A 23,742-nucleotide genomic window follows, 5' to 3' on the forward strand; every position below is an offset into this window, starting at 1 on the left:
ATGGCTCTGCACACAGTATGATGTCCCCACAGCCCCACGCACAGTATGATGTCCCAACACATCCCCACACACAGTATGATGTCTCCACACAGCCCAGCACACAGAATGATGTCCCCACACAGCCCAGCACACAGAATGATGGCCCCACACAGCCCCGCACACAGAATGATGGCCCCACACAGCCCAGCACACAGAATGATGTCCCCACACAGCCCCATACAAAGTATGATGTCACAACAACCCCACACACAGTATGATGTCTCCACACAGCCCAGCACACAGAATGATGTCCCCACACAGCCCAGCACACAGAATGATGGCCCCACACAGCCCCGCACACAGAATGATGGCCCCACACAGCCCAGCACACAGAATGATGGCCCCACACAGCCCAGCACACAGAATGATGGCCCCACACAGCCCAGCACACAGAATGATGTCCCCACACAGCCCAGCACACAGAATGATGGCCCCACACAGCCCAGCACACAGAATGATGGCCCCACACAGCCCCATACACAGTATGATGTCACAACAACCCCACACACAGTATGATGTCACAACAACCCCACACACAGTATGATGTCCCCACAGCCCCATACACAGTATGATGTCCCCACACAGCGCTGCACACAGTATGATGTCCTCACATGGCTCTGCACACAGTATGATGTCCCCACAGCTCCACACACAGTATGATGTCCCCACACGGCTCTGCACACAGTATGATGTCCCAACACAGCCCTGCACACAGAATGATGTCCCCTCACAGCCCTGCACACAGTATGATGTCCCCACACAGCCCTGCACACAGAATGATGTCCCCACACAGCCCTGCACACAGTATGATGTCCCAACACAGCCCTGCACACAGAATGATTTCCCCACACAGCCCCGCACACAGTATGATGTCCCCACACAGCCCCACACACAGTATGAAGTCCCCACACAGCCCTGCACACAGTATGATGTCCCCACACAGCCCTGCACACAGTATGATGTCCCAACAACCCCACACAGTATGATGTCCCCACAGCCCCATACACAGTATGATGTCCCCAGACAGCCCCACACATAGCATGATGTCCCCACACAGCCCTGCACACAGTATGATGTCCCAACAACCCCACACAGAGTATGATGTCCCCACAGCCCCATACACAGTATGATGTCCCCACATCCCCATACACAGTATGATGTCCCCACACAGCCCTGCACACAGTATGATGTCCCCACACAGCCCTGCAAACAGTATGATGTCCCAACAACCCCACACACAGTATGATGTCCCCACAGCCCCATACACAGTATGATGTCCCCACACAGTATGATGTCCCAACAACCCCACACAGAGTATGATGTCCCCACAGCCCCATACACAGTATGATGTCCCCACAGCCCCATACACAGTATGATAACCCACACAGTCCCTCACGCAGTATGATGTCCCCACATAGATCTCATCTTGTAGTATGATGACCCACACAGTCCCTCACGCAGTATGATACCCCCATACAGCCCCTCATTTGGTATGATGTCCCCACGAAACCCACCACACAGTATAACATCACCACAGTTTCCCAGAAGTACTGACAGATTAAAAAATAAATGAGATAGATTGATAGTTTTTATAAATGTTATACATGAAGAAAAATACATACCGGTACTTTTGTAATCATTATCTAGATAGACAAATAGATATATATTACATTTATGATGTCTAAATATAATGATGATGATGACAATAAATGAATGTTAATGATTAGAGTTGAGCGAAACGAGTCGAAAAAATTCAAAAGTCGCCAACTTTTGGCAAAGTCGGGTTTCATGAAACGAAACCCGACCCTAGGATGAGGTCGGCCACGAGGTCGGCGACTTACGCGCCAAAGTCGCGTTTCAAAAGTTTGTTTTGCGCTCTTTTTCAGCCAATCAGGATCCACGGACACTGTGGGCAACGTGATGACATAGGCACGGGTCACCACCATCTTTCAGAAGGGCATGCAAGTGATTGGCTTGCTTTGGTGGGCGTCACAGGGGGTATAAAAGGGCGTGCACGCCGACCGCCATCTTACTTCTGCCGATCTTAGTATAGGGAGAGGTTGCTGCTGATTCTGTAAGGAGAGCGTTAGGCAGCGAAGAAGACAAAAAAACTGCTTCTGCTGCTAGCGATTTGGCCTGCACAACACACCAGTCACTGTGTGTGCAGTGCAAGGGGAGGCTATATAGTGGTGTATCAGTGGTGTTGGTTGTTGGGCTGCCTTCTAAGGCTTCCTGACATTCCTGCATTGCTGTTTACCCACTGCTCCGCAAACTGCTTTTTTAGAAGCAATCCCAATTTTTTTTTTTTGTCCTGCTGAGAAGACAAAAAAACTGCTTCTGCTGCTAGCAATTTGGCCTGCACAACACACCAGTCACTGTGTGTGCAGTGCAAGGGGAGGCTATATAGTGGTGTATCAGTGGTGTTGGTTGTTGGGCTGCCTTCTAAGGCTTCCTGACATTCCTGCATTGCTGTTTACCCACTGCTCTGCAAACTGCTTTTTTAAAAGCAATCCAATCTCCCTTATCCTCTAGTCACTTTTGTCACAGCTGTGCCATCGAGCCTGTCACATAGCGCTCAGATATTCATTGGGCCTCACACAATCCAAAAGTGTCCAGTGTCCAAAAGTGTGTGCAGAGATTCAAAATCTCCCTTATCCTCTAGTCACTTTGGTCACAGCTGTGCCATCGAGCCTGTCACATAGCGCTCAGATATCAGTGGGCCTCACACAATCCAAAAGTGTCCATCCAGTGTCCAAAAGTGTGTGCAGAGATTCAAAATCTCCCTTATCCTCTAGTCACTTTGGTCACAGCTGTGCCATCGAGCCTGTCACATAGCGCTCAGATATCAGTGGGCCTCACACAATCCAAAAGTGTCCATCCAGTGTCCAAAAGTGTGTGCAGAGATTCAAAATCTCCCTTATCCTCTAGTCACTTTGGTCACAGCTGTGCCATCGAGCCTGTCACATAGCGCTCAGATATCAGTGGGCCTCACACAATCCAAAAGTGTCCATCCAGTGTCCAAAAGTGTGTGCAGAGATTCAAAATCTCCCTTATCCTCTAGTCACTTTGGTCACAGCTGTGCCATCGAGCTTGTCACATAGCGCTCAGATATCAGTGGGCCTCACACAATCCAAAAGTGTCCATCCAGTGTCCAAAAGTGTGTGCAGAGATTCAAAATCTCCCTTATCCTCTAGTCACTTTTGTCACAGCTGTGCCATCGAGCCTGTCACATAGCGCTCAGATATTCATTGGGCCTCACACAATCCAAAAGTGTCCAGTGTCCAAAAGTGTGTGCAGAGATTCAAAATCTCCCTTATCCTCTAGTCACTTTGGTCACAGCTGTGCCATCGAGCCTGTCACATAGCGCTCAGATATCAGTGGGCCTCACACAATCCAAAAGTGTCCATCCAGTGTCCAAAAGTGTGTGCAGAGATTCAAAATCTCCCTTATCCTCTAGTCACTTTGGTCACAGCTGTGCCATCGAGCCTGTCACATAGCGCTCAGATATCAGTGGGCCTCACACAATCCAAAAGTGTCCATCCAGTGTCCAAAAGTGTGTGCAGAGATTCAAAATCTCCCTTATCCTCTAGTCACTTTGGTCACAGCTGTGCCATCGAGCCTGTCACATAGCGCTCAGATATCAGTGGGCCTCACACAATCCAAAAGTGTCCATCCAGTGTCCAAAAGTGTGTGCAGAGATTCAAAATCTCCCTTATCCTCTAGTCACTTTTGTCACAGCTGTGCCATCGAGTCTGTCACATAGCACTCAGATATTCATTGGGCCTCACACAATCCAAAAGTGTCCAGTGTCCAAAAGTGTGTGCAGAGATTCAAAATCTCCCTTATCCTCTAGTCACTTTGGTCACAGCTGTGCCAACGAGCCTGTCACATAGCGCTCAGATATCAGTGGGCCTCACACAATCCAAAAGTGTCCATCCAGTGTCCAAAAGTGTGTGCAGAGATTCAAAATCTCCCTTATCCTCTAGTCACTTTGGTCACAGCTGTGCCATCGAGCCTGTCACATAGCGCTCAGATATCAGTGGGCCTCACACAATCCAAAAGTGTCCATCCAGTGTCCAAAAGTGTGTGCAGAGATTCAAAATCTCCCTTATCCTCTAGTCACTTTTGTCACAGCTGTGCCATCGAGCCTGTCACATAGCGCTCAGATATCAGTGGGCCTCACACAATCCAAAAGTGTCCATCCAGTGTCCAAAAGTGTGTGCAGAGATTCAAAATCTCCCTTGTCCTCTAGTCACTTTGGTCACAGCTGTGCCATCGAGCCTGTCACATAGCGCTCAGATATCAGTGGGCCTCACACAATCCAAAAGTGTCCATCCAGTGTCCAAAAGTGTGTGCAGAGATTCAAAATCTCCCTTATCCTCTAGTCACTTTGGTCACAGCTGTGCCATCGAGCCTGTCACATAGCGCTCAGATATCAGTGGGCCTCACACAATCCAAAAGTGTCCATCCAGTGTCCAAAAGTGTGTGCAGAGATTCAAAATCTCCCTTATCCTCTAGTCACTTTGGTCACAGCTGCGCCATCGAGCCTGTCACATAGCGCTCAGATATCAGTGGGCCTCACACAATCCAAAAGTGTCCATCCAGTGTCCAAAAGTGTGTGCAGAGATTCAAAATCTCCCTTATCCTCTAGTCACTTTTGTCACAGCTGTGCCATCGAGCCTGTCACATAGCGCTCAGATATTCATTGGGCCTCACACAATCCAAAAGTGTCCCGTGTCCAAAAGTGTGTGCAGAGATTCAAAATCTCCCTTATCCTCTAGTCACTTTGGTCACAGCTGTGCCATCGAGCCTGTCACATAGCGCTCAGATATCAGTGGGCCTCACACAATCCAAAAGTGTCCATCCAGTGTCCAAAAGTGTGTGCAGAGATTCAAAATCTCCCTTATCCTCTAGTCACTTTGGTCACAGCTGTGCCATCGAGCCTGTCACATAGCGCTCAGATATCAGTGGGCCTCACACAATCCAAAAGTGTCCATACAGTGTCCAAAAGTGTGTGCAGAGATTCAAAATCTCCCTTATCCTCTAGTCACTTTGGTCACAGCTGTGCCATCGAGCCTGTCACATAGCGCTCAGATATCAGTGGGCCTCACACAATCCAAAAGTGTCCAGTGTCCACAAGTGTCTGCAGAAATTCAAAATCTCCCCTGTCCTATAGACACCTTGTACCTTGTTTTACATTACTATATAGTTTGTTGGATTTTGTCTACATTTCTACCAAAAATGAGGAAGGCTGGTGGAAGAGGCCGTGGAATTGGGCGGGGGTTGGCAGCTGGTAATGATGGTGTTGGTGGTGGATCTGATGGTAGTGGCAAGAGCAAAATAGGACCGAATGCAGGAGGTGCTGACCCTGCGTCATCGTCTGGCTACATAAGGCCTCGAACGCTTAGTTTTCTAGGAGTTGGCAAACCGCTTTTAAAGCCAGAGCATCAGGAAAAAGTTTTGTCTTACATTGCTGACTCAGCCTCCAGCTCTATCGCCTCCTCTTCTTCAGTTGTAAAAAGTAAAAGCACTGAGTCGTCATTGGAGGCTCATGTTCATGAACCACACCTTTCCTTGTGTCCTTCACCCCAACCAAGATTGAAGGATGACGCAGGCCATACTACTGATTACTCCATGGAGCTGTTTTCACATACCATGCCTGGATTATCAAGTGAAATGGTGAATTACCCAGGCCAAGATGAATCTGACATGGAGTGCACTGATGCACAGCCGCTGATGGATGATTCTGCTGGTACATTCACTCAGAGCACTACATTGTCCTCGCAGTGTACAGAGCCAGATTCTGACCCTGATGAGACTCAGGTGCCCCTTCCCGCACACTATACCACCATACACGGTGACACAGAGGAAGGTGCACATGGCATAGAAGAGGAGGTGATGGATGACCCAGTTGTTGACCCAGATTGGCATCCATTGGGGGAAGAGGGTGCTGCTTCCAATAGCTCAGATGAGGAGCATCCACAGCAGACATCGACATCGCAACAGCTGTTATCTGGCAGGCCCGGAGCACTCCAAAGACAGGTTCCAAACATCAAAAGAGTTGCTGGACAGCTTGTCCAGAGGGTCAAAAGATCACAGCGTGCTAGGCCGCAAAATGTCTGCCAAAGTAGGAAGAGTGCAGTGTGGCACTTTTTTGAACAAAATCCTCATGATCAGGCCAAGGTAAGAAGTGCGCAAAGACCTTTAGCCGAGGGAAAAATCTGAAAAATTTGAATACCAGTTGCATGCTTAGACATTTAACCAGCATGCACTTGCAAGCGTGGACACAACACCAAACCTCAAGTGCCACATGTGCAACTGATCACAACGAAGGTAGTCAGCAACGCTACATTGTTTCCCCCACTGTAAGCCCACCGGTTAGCACAGCAGCAAATGTTGAGGTGTCGTTGCAAGACCACAGCAGTCAGGGAATCCCACTGTTATATCAACGAAAGACTGATTCTAGGCCATCAGAAAGAACACCAACTCCATCACCATCATCAACCCTCTCTCAGTCCGCCCTGTCCACCGCTACTTCCACCATATGCAGCTCTCAAGTCCAGCTCACCCTCCCAGACACTATGAGTAGGTCAAGAAAGTACTCAGTCTCTCATCCGCGTACACTGGGTTTGAATGCCCACATTGCCAAACTAATCTCGTTTGAGATGATGCCCTTTCGGTTGGTGGAAAGCACAGCTTTCCGCGAACTCATGGCCTATGCAGTACCACGATATGACCTACCCAGTCGCCACTTCTTCTCTCGCAAAGCCATCCCAGCCCTCCACCATCATGTGAAAGACTGCATTGTCCATGCACTCAAGCAGTCAGTGAGCGGAAAGGTGCACCTCACAACTGATGCATGGTCCAGTCGGCATGGCCAGGGCCGTTACGTGTCCATCACTGCGCACTGGGTTAATGTGGTGGATGCAGGGTCCACAGGGGACAGCGGTGGTGGGACAGTGCTGCCTAGCCCACGGTATAGGAAACAGTTGGCTGTAGGCGTTCGACCCTCCTCCTCCTCCTCCTCCTCCAGAAGCGAAAGCTCGTCCACAGAGCGCAGTCGTACGAGCACTCCATCTGCAGCTGCCACTGTTGCACACGATGTGTCCCCCTATCGAGCAGCTAGTGGAAAGCGTCAGCAGGCTGTGTTGCAGATGATGTGTTTGGGCGACAGACACACCGCCGAGGTGCTGGCCGAGTACTTGAAGCGACAAACTGAGTCATGGCTGGGCAGTGTACATCTTGAGGCAGGCAAGGTAGTTAGTGATAACGGCCGTAATTTTGTGGCAGCCATAGCCCTTTCAAAACTCAGCCACATACCTTGCTTGGCTCACACCTTGAACAGTGCAGTTCTTCCTCAAAAATTATCCGGAGTTAACAGCCCTGCTCCAGAAGGTGCGAAGACTGTGCGCGCACATCCGCCGGTCGCCTGTACACTCCGTTCGTATGCCGAAGCTGCAGCGATTGCTCCACCTTCCCAACCACCGCCTCATTATCGACATTGCAACAAGGTGGAACTCCACCCTGCACATGGTGGAGCGGCTGTGCGAGCAGAGGCAGGCCATAATGCATTTGTGGGAGGATACACGGCCAGGCACTTTGAGAGCAGACATGGAGTTGACAGGCGTGCAGTGGTCGAAGCTGAAAGACCTTTGTAAAGTCCTTCAGTGTTTTGAGGAATGCACACGGCTGGTAAGCGCAGACGACGCCATCCTAAGCATGAGCATCCCACTTATGCGTCTGCTCATGCAAACTTTGACGCACCTTAAGGAGCAGGCGTCTGCAGCCAATGTTGATGAGGAGGAAGAGGAGGAGGGAATCCTTGATGACATTCAGCCATTGTCTGCTCAGGGACCTCTCCTGGACGAGGTGGAGGAAGAAGAGGAGGAGGAGGATGATGATGGGGATGATTACTTAGGGGAGGAGGATGCATCTCGTGGGGCAAGTGAAAATGTTGGCGTGGCAAGGTCTGGTACAGGGTTTGTGCGTGACTGGAGGGATGTGGATTTGCCAGAAAGTGCTCCTCCACCCAGCACTCGAAGTGCATCATTGACACCGGGAACATTGGCCCACATGTCAGATTATGCCTTGCGGATCCTAAAAAGGGACCCCCGCATTGCCAAAATGATGAACGATGACGACTACTGGTTGGCCAGCATCCTGGATCCACGCTATAAAGGCAAATTACAAAACATCATGCCACAGGAGAACCTTGACCTAATATTGGCTAATAAACAAGCAACTCTGGTAAATCGGTTGCTTGAGGCATTCCCAGCACACAGCAGCGGTGATGGTTCTCACATGAGCCGTACGGGCCGGGGGCAGCTTGGCAGAGGTGTTCGTGGTGCACACAGCAGAAGTGGCGTTGGAGACAGGGGTTTCATGACAATGTTGTGGACTGATTTTTCAAATACCGCTCACACAACTGGTAATACTGCATCGATGGAAAGTGACAGGAGACAGCAGTTGTCAACTATGGTTACAAACTACTTTTCCTCCCATATCGATGTTCTCCCACACAGGTCATTCCCCTTTGACTATTGGGCCGCTAAACTGGACACCTGGCCTGAATTGGCCCAATATGCCTTACAGGAGCTCGCTTGCCCAGCTGCAAGTGTGCTATCGGAAAGAGTCTTCAGTGCAGCTGGATCAATCCTGACAGAAAAAAGGACCCGTCTGTCAACCCAAAATGTGGATGATCTAACCTTCATTAAAATGAACCACGCATGGGTTTCCAAGGATTTTGTCCCACCTTCCCCTGATGACACATAGGGTGACAGAAAAATGGCTTGCTTTGGTCCACCTCTTCCTGGTACTTCACCTATTTCGCCTTTTGCATCAGCTGAATGTCCAACATCAACATATGCCACTTTCTAAAACTCCCTAACTGTGCTGCCTCCCCCCCCATGGCCGGGGTCACCACCTAGCGCACGACACCGTGCGAGTGCCGTTGCCCTGGACAGGTGGGTAGGCCGACTCTTGGGCGCGGGCACTGGCACAGGGTCCCTCATAGTGCAATCAAGTGTCTCTGACGGTGGTGGTGCACACCCGCCGTCAGACACACCGCTGTACTATGAGGGGACCAGTGCCAGTACCGACGCCCACGAGTGGGCCCCCCTTGCTTGGACAGGGCCCCAGCATTTGCAATCTTTACCTCTCCCTGCTCCTCCGCTGTGCAATCTGGGCCGTCAAATCCATACTGTGCCTGACACCGTCTGAGCCTGCCTCCTGATGTATAGACATATATTTTGAATGTGTACGCTATCCATACATGTTATCCGGGGATACGGTACCCTTTCTAACCTTTGTGCAATCACGTGCAATCCATACTGGGCCTAACACCGTCTGAGCCTGCCTCCTGAGACATATATTTTGAATGTGTACGCTATCCATACATGTTATCCAGGGATACGGTACCCTTTCTAACCTTTGTGCAATCACGTGCAATCCATACTGGGCCTAACACCGTCTGAGCCTGCCTCCTGAGACATATATTTTGAATGTGTACGCTATCCATACATGTTATCCGGGGATACGGTACCCTTTCTAACCTTTGTGCAATCACGTGCAATCCATACTGGGCCTAACACCGTCTGAGCCTGCCTCCTGAGACATATATTTTGAATGTGTACGCTATCCATACATGTTATCTGGGGATACGGTACCCTTTCTAACCTTTGTGCAATCACGTGCAATCCATACTGGGCCTAACACCGTCTGAGAATGATAGATGGGGCCCACCATACACTGGAACATTCCAAAGGTGGACATCAGACACTGGAGCAGCATTTACAGGGCCCATTATACACTAGAGCATTAGAAATGGGGCCCATTATGTTTGGAGCATTATTTGGGCCCATAAGACAGTAGAGCTTCATCCATGGGGACCAACATATACTGTAGCATTATGTGGAGCTCATCATATACTGTTTCAAACATTATATGGGACCAATGATTCTGTATGGAGAAATAGATGGGCCTCGTCATGAGATGTAAAAAGTGAGGTATTTTTCATTGTACTATACCTCTATTTCTCTGCCGTATCGGAGCATGATGAGTTGTGGTATGTGTTAAAGGGGCGCTCTTTCGCCCAGGGCACATGAAAACCTGGAGCCAGCCCTCCCCCCCCCCACAGTCTGTAGCCAAATAACCCCCATTTTTCAGTGCGTAACTTGTATTATGAAGTTAATTAAGGTTGACAAGCTTAAGTAAGAAGAATTGAAGCTTTTGGCATTCAAATGGGCACTGTTGGTGTGTTTCCTGTCCTCCTCTCACTGCCGACTTTTATTCCCCATTGACTTACATTGGGTTTCGTGTTTCGGGACGACCCCGACTTTTCCCTATAATCGGACGATCTTGCTCGACCCGACTTTTGGAAAAGTCGGGTTTCACGAAACGAAACGCGACCCTAAAAAACCAAAAGTCGCTCAACTCTATTAATGATAATGGTTATGAATATTATAGGAAATGTCTATTATAGATAGATAGATAATAGATAGTTCATCTTTTTACAAAAACAACTTTTCTACTACAACATATGAAACAAGAGTTTTTGATAATTCTGCTTTCAGCCGCGCTCTTGAAATCAGATACCGTGGAGTATTTTGACATTGTATCCGCTGCATTTGAATGACGCCTCTGTCTGATAGAATCTCTGTATCATGCAAAGAATCTGGGAGTGCGAGGAGGGGAAGGATTTTGATTGACAGATCTGTGAGCGAGGTCATGAACCTACTTTCTCTCAAAGCATTCTGGGATCGTGGTAAGATCCTCTTGTGATCACAGTTGCAAATCCAGAATAATAGCATCAGCCTACATTTGGTGCGTTACCTGCATAGCATCAGAATTTTTATCGTTTTAAAGATTTCATTGGCATTTCAGAAATAAAAGATGACGTAACGCCGCACGCTTTGCAGAGGATGTAAAATATCTACTGTACATGGGAATATACCAGGGAACAAATATAATATATGATTTACCCTACTGTATTTTGTTATCATATTTTAATGGGACACTAAATCTGAGGCCTATCTTCATTGGATGTGAACATGAAGCTAAGGGGCCCAATATATAAAGAAAAAAACAGAACCAATGATCTTTTCAGATAACCAAAGAGACCAACTGGGTCCCTAATGGCCCTGAGGCGATGGCAGCCTTTGGACCCCCTAAAGTTACGCCCCTTACAGTAGGGTTACAGGTTATACACTAGTCTTTAACACCTATTCACACCTTTATTTGGAGATTATATGGGATATTTTATGGCCACAAGCCCCTACTATTAAGGTTCTACTGAACCGAACCTAGGTCACCATAGAGTTCTACATGAAGTTTGGTCCAACGCAACTATGAGAAGTTATTATTATTATTATGCATTTATATAGCGCCTTTTATTCCCTGGCTGGCACTTTACATGTGAAAAGGGGAAATATAGACAAGTACAATAAACATGTTTAAGACAAGGGACACACAAGTACAGAAGGAGCGAGGACCCTGCCCGCGAAGGCTCACAGTCTACAGGGATGCGTGAGGATACACTAGGAGAGGGTAGAGCGGGTTGTCCGGTGGTTCAGTAGACCGAGGATCATTGCAGGCTGTAGGCTTGTCGGAACAGGTGGGCCTTCAGGTTCTTCTTGAAGGTTTTTGTGTTGTTGGTGAGAGTCTGATGTGTTGGGGTATAGAATTCCAGAGCATGGGGGAAGCACAGGAGAAGTCTTGTATGCAGTTGTGGGAAGAAGAGATGAGGGGGAGCAGAGAAGGAGATCTTGAGAGGATTGAAGGTTGGGTGCGGGTAGGTACCGGGAGACCATGTCACAGATGTATGGAGGAGACAGGTTTTGGATGGCTATGTATGTTATAGTTAGGGTTTTGAACTGGAGCCTCTGGGCAATAGGAAGCCAGTGAAGGGCCTGGCATAGGGGGGAGGCTGAGGAATAGCAGGGGGACAGGTGGATTAGTTGGGCAGCAGAGTGTAGGATGGACTGGAGTGGTGCCAGAGTGCTAGAGGGGAGGCCAGAGAGTTAGGGTCTTATGGCTAAAATATTGGGCATATTGATGGCTTCCTCATCACCTTCCTCTTACTATGAAGGAAAATATGTTGTCATGGCTTTTAGACCCATTATATGGTCCAGTACTCTCGTAGAGGGGGTACCTTGCATTGGAAAAATGGTGGTCAGCATTGATACCCAACAGCATTGGTGTCCTGGGTTTTATATCTACACAGGGCGTGTGTTGGTTTCCTTTGGGGTCTACGGTTAACTTTTTGACTTACACCTTGTTTGAAAAATTAGGACTCACACAAGGACTTCCCTTGAAGATCGACAACAAAAATCCTGCCCCCTTTCAGACTGGGCTATGCCGAAATTTGCTTGGAATATTTTGTATTAGTCACAGTCCTGGCCAAATACAGATAAAGAATAACTACGCTTTCATTTTTTATTCATTATCTTTTGTCCAGCATATAAAGCTATGAAATGTTGTAAATCTCTTTATTAGGGGGATTGTCTTCATTCATGTAAAAAAAATGCATGCATTTATCAGAACAATCTCCTCCATCAGCAGAACAAGCAGAGGAGACAGGTGATGACACTGTTAATGTAGCCGGAAGTTGGCATATCTCAAAGTTGTGTCCACTCCTAGTGCCGACACTGAAGAATCCTCACAACACGTGCCGTGTGCGCACATGTGAGGATTCACATGTCTGCAATCATATAGAGTGACTGAAGACTTGTAGCCTAAGGCCGAAAAACCCCTTTAGTAATCAGGCAAATGAATCAGGAGCACTCTGCCCCCAGAAGTTTTGGTCCAAGGCCAGCTACATGGTCTTCCCTAGTCATCTTTCTTTAAAAATAATGGCCTTCAGCTCGATCTCAAGCCATGGTCACATGATGGATGAACGCTCTGTAGGAAGATCGATCTTGTGAAAACCTACAGAGGTCCACCAGGGTCTTCTCCAACGTTCTCTTGATTGTACCAAACCATCGGGTTGCTAGTCTTCCTCTTCGCCTTGTTCCTTCTATTCTTCCCACCATGATGTCCTTCTCCAGTGATTGCTCTCTTCGTATGATGTGTCCAAATTAGACAAGTCTATAGGCTCTATTTTATAAGTTCTTAAGTTTTCGCTTTTACCAGTTCTATTTCCAAAAAATATCTGAATGGGAAACTGTTAAAGTAATAAGAAAAAAGTCAAGAAATATCCCGGAGTGGCATTAGGTGAGAAACCAAGAGAAACGCCCGCAAGCAGGCGTGGGGTCATCATGATGACCTCATAAGCGTGTCACTTCTTCTCCTGGCACTCAAAGTGGAGAACAGCTACATTGATAGATTTACAATGGGACCTGGGAAGAATGCCAGACTACCACAAAGTCATCTTTTTTTTTTTTAGTCCAGCGCTGGCAGCTGTAGCATTAGGTAACTGATCCATTAGTCCCAGTCTATTGGTCTCTCTCTCTCATATCTCAAGTGAGGTGATTCTAATTAAATGAATCTGCATGTCAATCTATCGGTGATCAATCAAACCAGTCCGGTAGTCCCCCCCAGCCCGCTCCTCACCTCCTCCTTCGCTGCCAGGAGCTGGCGGCTGACAGCAGCTGATAATGGAGGAAAGAGTGCAGTGTCAAGCTAAGTTAATTAGTCAACATAATAGGTGGATTATAGAGGAACTGAGCAAAACTGCAGGATTGTGTACGTTGGCACAAAGTGCCAGACAGGGTTGTAATTAACAGATAATTATTATATTTGGGTGTAAAATGAATAAACTCATCTCCCAGTGCCTGCAAAAGAAGTGGCAGGCAGACCCTTACTTACCGTACCCCTATTCATCATCATCATCATCCCCCGCCGCAGATCGGGCCATTGTCACCACTAAAGCAGATTTTACCATCTTTTCTTTTCCCTCTATCTTTATTAAGTATTTAGAGGAATAATCATGGCCGTTGTAATTTACACCCATTTTTATCTCGCTTATTTCCCGGCATAATCTATCGAGTATTTTTTTTTTTATTACATTTGTGATATGTCGACGCACCTCGGCTGAGTTAACAATTTAGAATAAATCAGCCAGAGTCGCAGTTTATGCCGACGAATGAAATAGAGCGCATGGAGCAATGTATTTTCACTCAACCGGGGTCTTCTTTCAACTCTTAGCAGGTTTCGGCGCTGAGGGTTTTTTTTTTTCCTTAGGATACAAGTAACATCTTTTGTAGTAGTGACAGCAGAGAGGCTTCCGAATCTGGCTTTCTCTGCTAGTACAAGTAACAGAACATCGGTATACATTGCGTGGATTCTAAATAGCTGTCACAACATAGCAACACGGCCGGGATAAGGGGCAGGCAGAGTAGGCAGCTGTCTAGGGCACTGTGGTTGGGGAGGGCACAATTGTTTTTTTAATTTTTGGCTTTAGCCGGTGTTGAAACTGTTGATAATTCTGCATGGGACACCCAAAAGTACATATATAAATGTAAAGTGCACAGTTATAATATTCTGCGTCCATAGAATATGGGATAACTTACCAATCAATGGGGTTAGACCACTGAGACCACCGTGATCCTGGACTTGAGAAAGGGGCTCCATTCATTGACTATAGCTTCCCATATACATTACAAGGTTGTCAACCAAGCAATGGTTCCGCCAATCGTTCATGCGACAGACGCCTTGGCCGTCTCTCCAATACTTCTCTATGATAAAGCCACTGACAAATATTTATGTTGGTGGCTTTTCTCCGGTAGAGCAGAGCGATTGGCAGGCCAAAATCCAACATCTTTCCCTGCAATCAGTTGTCCGGGACTCCCATACATATTGGATTTTTGACCGAACCCATCAATATTGTCGAATGTGGATGACATTAGTCTAATGTTTATGGGGGTCTTTTGGGACTGCCAGAAATAGCTGAACACTGCACTTGGCTTTCTACAGCAGTCCCATAGACAGTAGGATACCTCGGTAAGGGGCTCCATTTGTGAAGATAAAAACCTAAATGATGCAGTATATATTTTTTCTTATCATATGTTAGCTTAGTTTACCACATTGTTCCATAATGCAAAAAAAATGAGTCCGAAAGGACTCTTTTCAGGTGCCCAATTACGTGAATGGAGCCTTACGTATACACTTGGAGTATACTCCGTAGGGGTACGGCCTAATGGAATATGAAAAGACCCTAACATCTTACTGGGTCAATGTTTCTGGTGAAGTCCGAGCAAATAGCAGTGTATCCAATAGCTAAACTTTAGGGATAGAAGTTGGGGGGCACGTCCTGAAGGCCTTGCCCCTCCAAAAAGGTTTGTAGCACCCCTGATGTAATATATTAAAAAAATGAAAAATGTTGTTAGTCCATCATCAAGGATAATTCCAAGAGAGCAGGTTTTTGAAGATTTAAGGATATGTGACCTCTACCGTTGCCTTCTGAGGGGCACCTACTGTTGGAAGCAAAAGTTATGGCGCACTGTTGGACAGCATGTAGGTCATACCAATGCGATAAGTTGACACAAGGGTCAACACCATATTGCTAGACAGTGGGGACACTACAAAATCAATAGGGTCTTACCTGATAGAGAATGTAGGATTAAATTGAAGGTAACTGCTCACCTTTTGAGGTGGTGAAGCCCACAACAAAGGTTATATGCTTTAAAAGCTTGGAGACTTCAACGTCGTCATCAAGAAATAGAAGAAGTTGGTAAACTCTGTTGTTGGTACTGTATCCACAATAAAGATCCAACAGTGGTGTAAAAGTTGTCAACACGGGTTTAATCTCAACGCGTTTCGAAGTTAACAAACTTCTACCTCAGGAGTTTGTCTGTCATGGTTCTCCTGAAGAAGAAGTTTGATAACTTCAAAACGTATTGAGATTAGAACCTTATTGACAGTTTTTACACCGTTGTTGGATTTTCATTTAGGATACAGTACCAGAAGTGCAGATTACCATTGCTATTTCTTTATCACCATACCGCTGATGGTTCACACTAGGGTAGAGGCCATTCAATTTAGTCCTAAGATGAAAGCCACCTATGCGGGATATTTTAAGAGAAAGGTCAAGAAAGCAAGGGTTGCACTTAAAATTTGCTTTATGTCCTTGCCATTTTCAGCATACGTTTTACTCATCCATCTTGGTGTCTTTTTATAGGTTGTGGTGTCCACCACCATCAATGTGGATGGACATGTGCTGGCTGTATCAGATAATATGTTTGTCCACAACAACTCAAAGCATGGGAGAAGGGCGCGCAGGCTGGACCCCTCGGATGGCACGCCTTCGTATCTCGAACACGGTAAGATACCACATCGTGTCTGTGTCATTGCTTGAAACATCGACCACAGTCCACCTAGTGTTGTCACGTCCCATAAGTTGATGGATGGTCCATAGAGTTTCTACTCACTTGACTGCTCAATCCAAACCGTAAGATTCACTGTAAATAATCAATATACATACATTAGGTGACATCTCTACTTGATGGGCTTAGATTTCATGTAGACAATGTGAAATAAATTGGCAGGAAAATATTGGGATCGTTTTCATAGTTTCATGCACCTGACCCCCCAATGATGTTGCGCATGCGCGGAGGAGGCATGGCTTCTGCTTGAGATCTCCACCTGTGAATTCACTTGATGCATCATGTCAATGACCAGGTCCTGTACATTGCTGAAGCCAGAAGAGATGGCCAATAGGTTCTATACGGGACGTCACCGGAAATCTGAAAACTATAGACAGGTCACGTCACGGATGGGCAGATCTGGGAACTGGAGTTGTGAAAAGCCTCTTTAATAAATATAGCATATAAATAAACCAAACGGTCCTGTTTGTTTTATTATTCTAGTCTTCCATGAATATTCAGTACCTATTAACATGTTAACATCTGACTACAAATCTATGAGTACGAATGGCGGAAGCCATATTGATTTACCAACAATACCCATGGAAAATATTATCATTGGACTCTAATAAAACAGTGCCTCTAGTGGCCAAAGCATAACAACAACAACCCGATTTTTTGTGGAAAATAACTAAATTGGTAGAAATGAAAGATTGAATCCTTTATCTGTTAACCCAGTATTTGACCTATTATTATTCAAATTGGGTAAATAAAGGTTCGGGTTAGGTATTTAAAAAGAAAGTCCAGCTTAGCATCTAAAATATTGTTTCGTTACGGAGCATCTAAAACGACCAATCAAACAACATAATCAAATTACCGTTTTGTGTCCTCAGTTCCTGTGCCGACCAATGTTTTCACGGTGAAAGACTACAAACAAACCCTGAGTACTTTGATCTAGCAGTCATATCCCCTTTCGTCTGTCCCTTTATTCTTACTGGGTACTTAAGGGAATCTAACACCAGTAGAGATGAGTGGATGGCTTCGTAAAACCAAGGTCCAGGTCAATATTATCTGGACCTTGGATAGGAGCTGTGTGAATTTCCTGAGCTTCAGGGTTCCCCGATGCGCGCTTTATTTGGTGGCCTTGTGTGATGTCATCTATGTGCAACACAGGTGATGTCTCTCAACCCAGCTACGGTAATCATAAGCCGCACCTGGAATCTAGGATGGTAAGAAAATTCATGCAGCTCCTTTCCACAGCCAGATACTACTGACCTGCAACATTGACTGTTGTCTCGCCAAGAAATCCGCTCATCTCAGTCACCAAGTTTTCACTACCCCATCTGAGATCAGCTTCATATAGAAGCAAAGAACCTAATTCCAGTGATGTATCACTTACTGAGCTGCTTGCTGCAATTTTGACAAAATCCTAGTTTTATCTGCGGCCGATTTACCGGTTCTCTAAATACTGAGCTCTGTATAACCCCACCCATACCTTTGATTGGCTGCTTTCTCAGTTCACTATGCATAGACAGAAAGCAGCCAATCAGTGGTGTGGGCGTGGTTATTCAGAGCTCATCAATATGAAGTATTACATGGCAGCAGGTTACTAGAGACAATCTTCTGCTGATAAAATGATGATTTTATCAAAACTACAGCAAACAGCCCAGTAAGTGACACATCACTGGAATCGGGGTCTCTGTCCCTATATTATGCTGCTCTCAGCATAAAACTGGTGATAGATTCCTTTTAAAAAATAGCGGACAGATGGAAAAATATAATGTCAACCAAAAACGGTACAATTCAATTTAAAAATGATTTCTTATCGATTCAATTATAGGTATAGAAATAATTTAATTTTTTTAAAAACCTGTATAGAAATAATTTATTTTATTTTTTTTAAACCTGCTAATCATTTTTTTTTCTTCTGTGAAGTTCCAGGTAATTTTGGATTTAAAAAAAAAAAGTCTAATCCAATAGAGTAACTACTCCAGATCACAGCGCTCATTTCCATCGAGGGGAAGCAGACGGATCTCATCCTTTTCCCCCCGGTGGAGTGAAATCTTTAGTCTCATCCAGGGATAGTGCAGGACCCCTCTGAGCTGTCGGCTGCACTACATTATTATTCAATGATTGAATATGCTACAAGGGGAAGCAGGGGAACTCGTCACCCTGACAGCATTCCGCGGAGAAGTGACTAAATTACTTTATGTACCATTAGCGCTAGCAGCTACGCTGAACTCTCTCCCAGTGTTTATGCAAATGAAAGTGAGCAGACTCAAGAGGTCCTGGCAGGCGGAGGGGAGACTGACAAGATGTTAAATGTTCCTCTTTTTAAATGGCCGGTTCAATTTATTTCGCTCTGCCTTCTGCTTGTGCTGATTTCTTTATCTGCGCGCTCGATATTAATACATTTACATCAGACACATCTTTTTTTCTTCTGGAGGCATCCGAAGGAGTAAAACAGAATAGCCTTCAGGAGGCGAAAAACTAAATGGACGCCAAAGAGCTCGCTATCATTTACCCCGTTTAATTACTATTATTTTCAAATTTTTTGGTTCAAAAAGATACTGGTTATGGCGTTATCGGATCCTTTTTGATAGTACTTAAAGGGGTTGTCCACTACTAGGACAACCCCTTCTTCATCCAATTGTTTGGCCCCCATATAATAATTAAGCCTATACTCCCCTCCCGTGCCGGCACAGTGCGGTTGCTCTGTCACGTGACTCCAGCGCCCAGTCAGCGCTGGAGTCACTGTCTCCGCCTTCGGACAGATAGAACATGAAGAGGAAGTCCGGGCTGTAGCTGTTCTCTGACTTCCTCTTCCTGCTCAATTTGACAGGAGGAGGGAACAGTGACATTGACCCTGATTGGAAGCCGTGGTCACATGTTACAACAACCTAATAAATTTCATAATTCAAAATTATTGGAGAGATTAGTAAGGATTAGTTGTGGTATAAAAGGGAGACCATCATTTATCAACCTTTTTCTAAGGTCAAGTGTACTATCATTCAAAAATGGTGGTTTGGGCCCGGGATGCCCTAGTAGATCGGTACATCATGCATACTGGGTGCGGTGTGCTGGTCAGTATGTCCGGTGGCTTGTATAGTCATCCATCCGGTGGAGACTCTTTGAGAGCCAATAGAGTGTTGTGCTCAAGGAATGGTGACCCTGAGATGCCTTAACAAATTGAGCCTTGTGTTTATGGCACTTTTGCAATACACCTCAAATTTTCATTCTGTTTAAGCACACACCCTTTTGGCTAGGATGGGGAATTAATAAATCCCCGGTTGAAGGTCCAGCTAGTGTTAAACCTATTTATTTAATTGTTTTTCACTTGTGTGTCGCCTTTTGCACATGTGTCCTTGTCACCGGGTGCAATTTATGGGTTCCCTTCTTTTCGGTCTAAGGAGGTGGCCATCAAGTTCTGCACCTTTCTGAAATACCCTGGTTCTCCTCTCTCAGGAGCGAAGTTGACCTGGGTGGCTTCTAGTTTTGCTTGGGTGGGAGCCCAAGCAGATGCTGGGAACAAGTTTGGGTCTCCCTTGGTTTTGACTATGGGAGACCACTAGTCCCTGACCCTCACTGTGGCCTTCTGGTTCAGAGGGACGAGGATAGAATTATTGTGGGCCTTTCTCCCACTGGAGAGGTCTACGATTAACTGTATCCTAGTGCACTTTGTTTGTGACACTTGTCACTTTTTTAAGCGCACTTGGGTTTAGAGCAGAGCTCTCGGGCTCTTAAAAAAAAAAAACAAGAGGGAGCCCATAAAGTTTTTTTTTTTCACAGGGACCCTCTAATATCTTTGTCTGCCCTGGTGAGCCCATTCTATGCAAACCCTTGTCTCTTTTCTTTCGGGAAGAGAGTCAAACTAGACTGAGCTAGTAGCTCCACTAAATTAGCAGACCAGGTGAATACTGGGGCACGACAGGCTCTTTCCAAGCTTAGGTGAGTAGAATCCACCAAACACAGACCCTCACTGTGGCCTTTTGGTCCGGAGGCACGGGGGAAAATTTATTAGGCGCATCCTTGTGCACATTTTCTCGTGTTTTTGGCATACTCAGGTGGAGATAATGATCTCCAGCTCCATAGAAAAAAAAAATATGGGCAAGCAGATTGTGCTCCTGCTGAGCCACCCCCCCCCCCCACCAGCAATTACTATGCATTTGATAGATAATAGACATCAGTTGTGTAGGTTGATATAAAATATTTTAATAGTCTGGCTTGTAAACCTTCAGACTACCAGAATGCTCACAATATGCTCAACTGATCTATTGGCCACTAAGGCAACAGTGTTTGCCAGGGGATTGGGCATGGGCATAATCATCCAGATGGCATGAACAAAGCTTGTGATAAGAACCTTACTGGAAATATTGGGTGACCAACCAATACCCTCTGGTTACAGCCATTTTTGGTGATATCCAGACCTTCTATCCCGTGTGGGCCATTTAGGCAAGAACTTTTAGGGACACCACGATACCGGTTGCGGTGGTGTCGCGCAACGTGAGATTGTTAGTGTCAATGATGGTTAGAGTAATCCAGTGCTTCAGGGACGTTCAGAACTGGGTCTATTTCTCTTTGGGGATGGGATAAGTCATTTAGTTTACTACGGCTGAGCTTATGATCCCACTAGTTTGATTTCAGTATACACCCATAAATATTATTTTGGCACTCAAAATCATCTCTTCCATTACGTCCTTTTTTTTTTTGTTTCCTTGGAAGTGACACCCAGCTGTAATTTTCTATCGTTTGTCGTCGGAGATTTCGGCAGATGATATTATTGCCGCCTGCTCGGTGACTGCATTACAACAGACCGATCTTTAAATAAGCCCTCAGGGCCATAGCGCCACTGGAAACATAGGATAATGGAAAAACAGAATGGTGAAAAACATTTTTTGGACTCCAGCCTGGAGTCTCTCGGGGTCTGTGTATAAGTTGGAATCGAGTTCTGGATCCACCCAGAGCATTTCTACATCAGCCGCATTATTTGTGTCTTTGTCATACACGCCCTACGTGTAAGTGCGCCCGGAAACATTAATATACAGACTGTCCTCGTAAATGTACACCATATGTCTACTTTCTGCAAAGAGATATTTTCTTAGAGCGAAAGATTTTCTGCAGCAGGCTTGGGTCCTACATACATGATAAATCCAGTGAGTAGATCTATCCATTGTTTTATACCATACTCATTGGGGTTTTTTTGTTGTTTTTGTCCCTAATTTTTCAAATCCAAAGTGTGGATTATGTCAGATTGATAGTTTTGGTATATTATACTCATCTGCATATTTGACTTATTACATTTGTAAAATTAGAATTCAAGGTAATGAATATGATATCAAGAAGCACCTGAACCCATCGGGAACAATGCTGGCACAACCGAGTGATCCGCACATGTGGGCAGCTGCCATAGTTTGGCACCAGAGATGTGTTTGCGGATGACAGATGACTGCTCAAAGTCCCATAGAGGTTATGTGCCAACTGTTTGTGGGCATGCTTGGCATCATTTTATTTTTCGAGGCCATAAAAGAGAGAATAAAACGTCATGGCATCTTGAAAGTAAAAAACAGGATGCTTGTGCTAAAGTCATCTGTCGGAAGGTTTTTGCTATGGCATCTGAAAGCAGCATGATGAACAGGCAAAGACCCGGATTCCAGTGATGTGTCACTTACTAGGCTGTGTTTCTGATCAATAAAATCAGTGTTTATCAGCAGGAGATTTTCACTACAGGACTAGGTGTCTCGTGCCTCCTAGTCTACTGTTCTGTGTAACCACGCCCCCACCACTGATTGGCAGCTTTATATCAATATTCACAGAGAGCTGCCAATCAGTGGAGTAGCCGGGATTTTACAGAGCTCAGCATTTAAGCACGGCTAAATCTGCAGCAGACAAATCAGCGATTCTATCAGAATGACTACATGCAGCGTAGGAAATGATACATTGCCGGAATCAGGGTCTCAGCCCCTACATCATGCTGCTCTCAGATTACATAGCAAAAAGATTCCCTTTAGCGAATTTCTATTAATATAAAGTCCTAGTAAGTGCAAGTAGTTATCTATCAAACATGAAAGTTTAGCATATGAACTAAATTGGATTTAGCTCATTTTTGCCCCTTGAACCATCAACCATGTTATTCAAGGCTATACTACAAGACATAGCCCACTAAATAACCCTTTAACATGCTATAGGCACAGATCTGCTATCCCGTTAGCCCAAATGGCACAAAAAATTACATGCTATATGACAACAGCAAAGATTGCAAAAGTGCCATGGTTATGAGTCCACTGTATTCATGAGGGAATCATGACTTGTCTCCATGCTAAACAGGGCAGACCCTTTTTTAACATCTCACAAAAGCCCTTCAAGTATGTTTTTGGTTAGTAAACTAGGACTATTTAAGTCCCACCTCCTGGACTGCTCAAAATTGTTGGGGACCCTCTTTTAGGCAGGGTTTATGCAAACTCTGATTTTGTAAATTTGCCAAAATTTTGCTGGAATTGTTTATGAAAAATGTGCACAGTTCCACCAGATTTAGAACTATTAGCATGGCGGACCCTATATATATGTTTTTTTTCTTGCAAAACCCCTTTAAGCTTGTTTTACACAAATTTATCTTATAAGTAAGCTGAATTGGAGTTTCGGCTTGGATGGTAATTAACTAAAATAGATGAAAAGCTGCGAACCTAATCAGTCATATTATATAGGACGTTTGGTCTTTCCTAATATACAGTGCCATGGTGTGCGTATGTAATAGGATATATAATGATCCTTGTCATTATAGTACAAATTAAAATATTCCCATCATTTCCATAAGCTTGAATTAATGACAGAACTGTTGGTTTAAACATTCGGCATATGACCGTATCATTACGGAGGCCCCCTGCAGTTTGCGACAAGGGTACCAGATGGATTGGAGAGCGGGTTAATCCTATCACAAGGAATCTTATATGACCATCTGGATAATCCGGAGCTCAGAATCAATGTCTGTGAAAGACAAGACTGAGGCCAAGATTAACACACACAGCACTTTCCAGGAGGGCTGTTCATTTCCGAGCTGGGCCCCTGTCTATTTTTGCAAGAGACGATCAATATCTTGGATCTATAGCATTGTTTTGAAGCTATGGCAATCAGCTGCTCAGCTTCCTAGAGTCTCCTTCTAAAATGGTTAAAAGGCTTACACCACCATTCTGTGATGGATATGTTTTAGGAATTATCTTAGAAACATGGAATGTTTTCAGTTTTTTTTAAATAATTTGTCAGGTTTTATTTCATTTTTTATCCTCACTTGATAGTATTAGGCGATGGATAGATAGATAATTGGATGGATGGAGGCATGGATGGATGGAGGAATACCATGGATGGATGGATGGAAAGCTGGATGGATGGATGGATGGATGGATGGAAGGAT

The 23,742-nt window shown here is 45.4% G+C and overlaps 1 protein-coding gene across 2 annotated transcripts in view; it reads left to right on the forward strand.

Annotated features, from left to right (window-relative positions):
* Positions 1–23,742, forward strand: part of EBF1 (EBF transcription factor 1) — a 462,583-nt gene that overhangs the window by 345,896 nt on the left and 92,945 nt on the right. For both annotated transcript variants that reach the window (XM_073567867.1, XM_073567868.1), the window contains exon 8: positions 16,154–16,295. In XM_073567867.1, the coding sequence (XP_073423968.1) occupies positions 16,154–16,295 (142 nt within the window). The remainder of the gene's footprint in view (positions 1–16,153; positions 16,296–23,742) is intronic.

The sequence above is a fragment of the Dendrobates tinctorius genome, unplaced genomic scaffold (genome assembly GCF_039654945.1).
Source record: "Dendrobates tinctorius isolate UK_male_01 unplaced genomic scaffold, ASM3965494v1 ptg000020l, whole genome shotgun sequence".
Taxonomy (NCBI): Eukaryota; Metazoa; Chordata; class Amphibia; order Anura; family Dendrobatidae; genus Dendrobates; species Dendrobates tinctorius.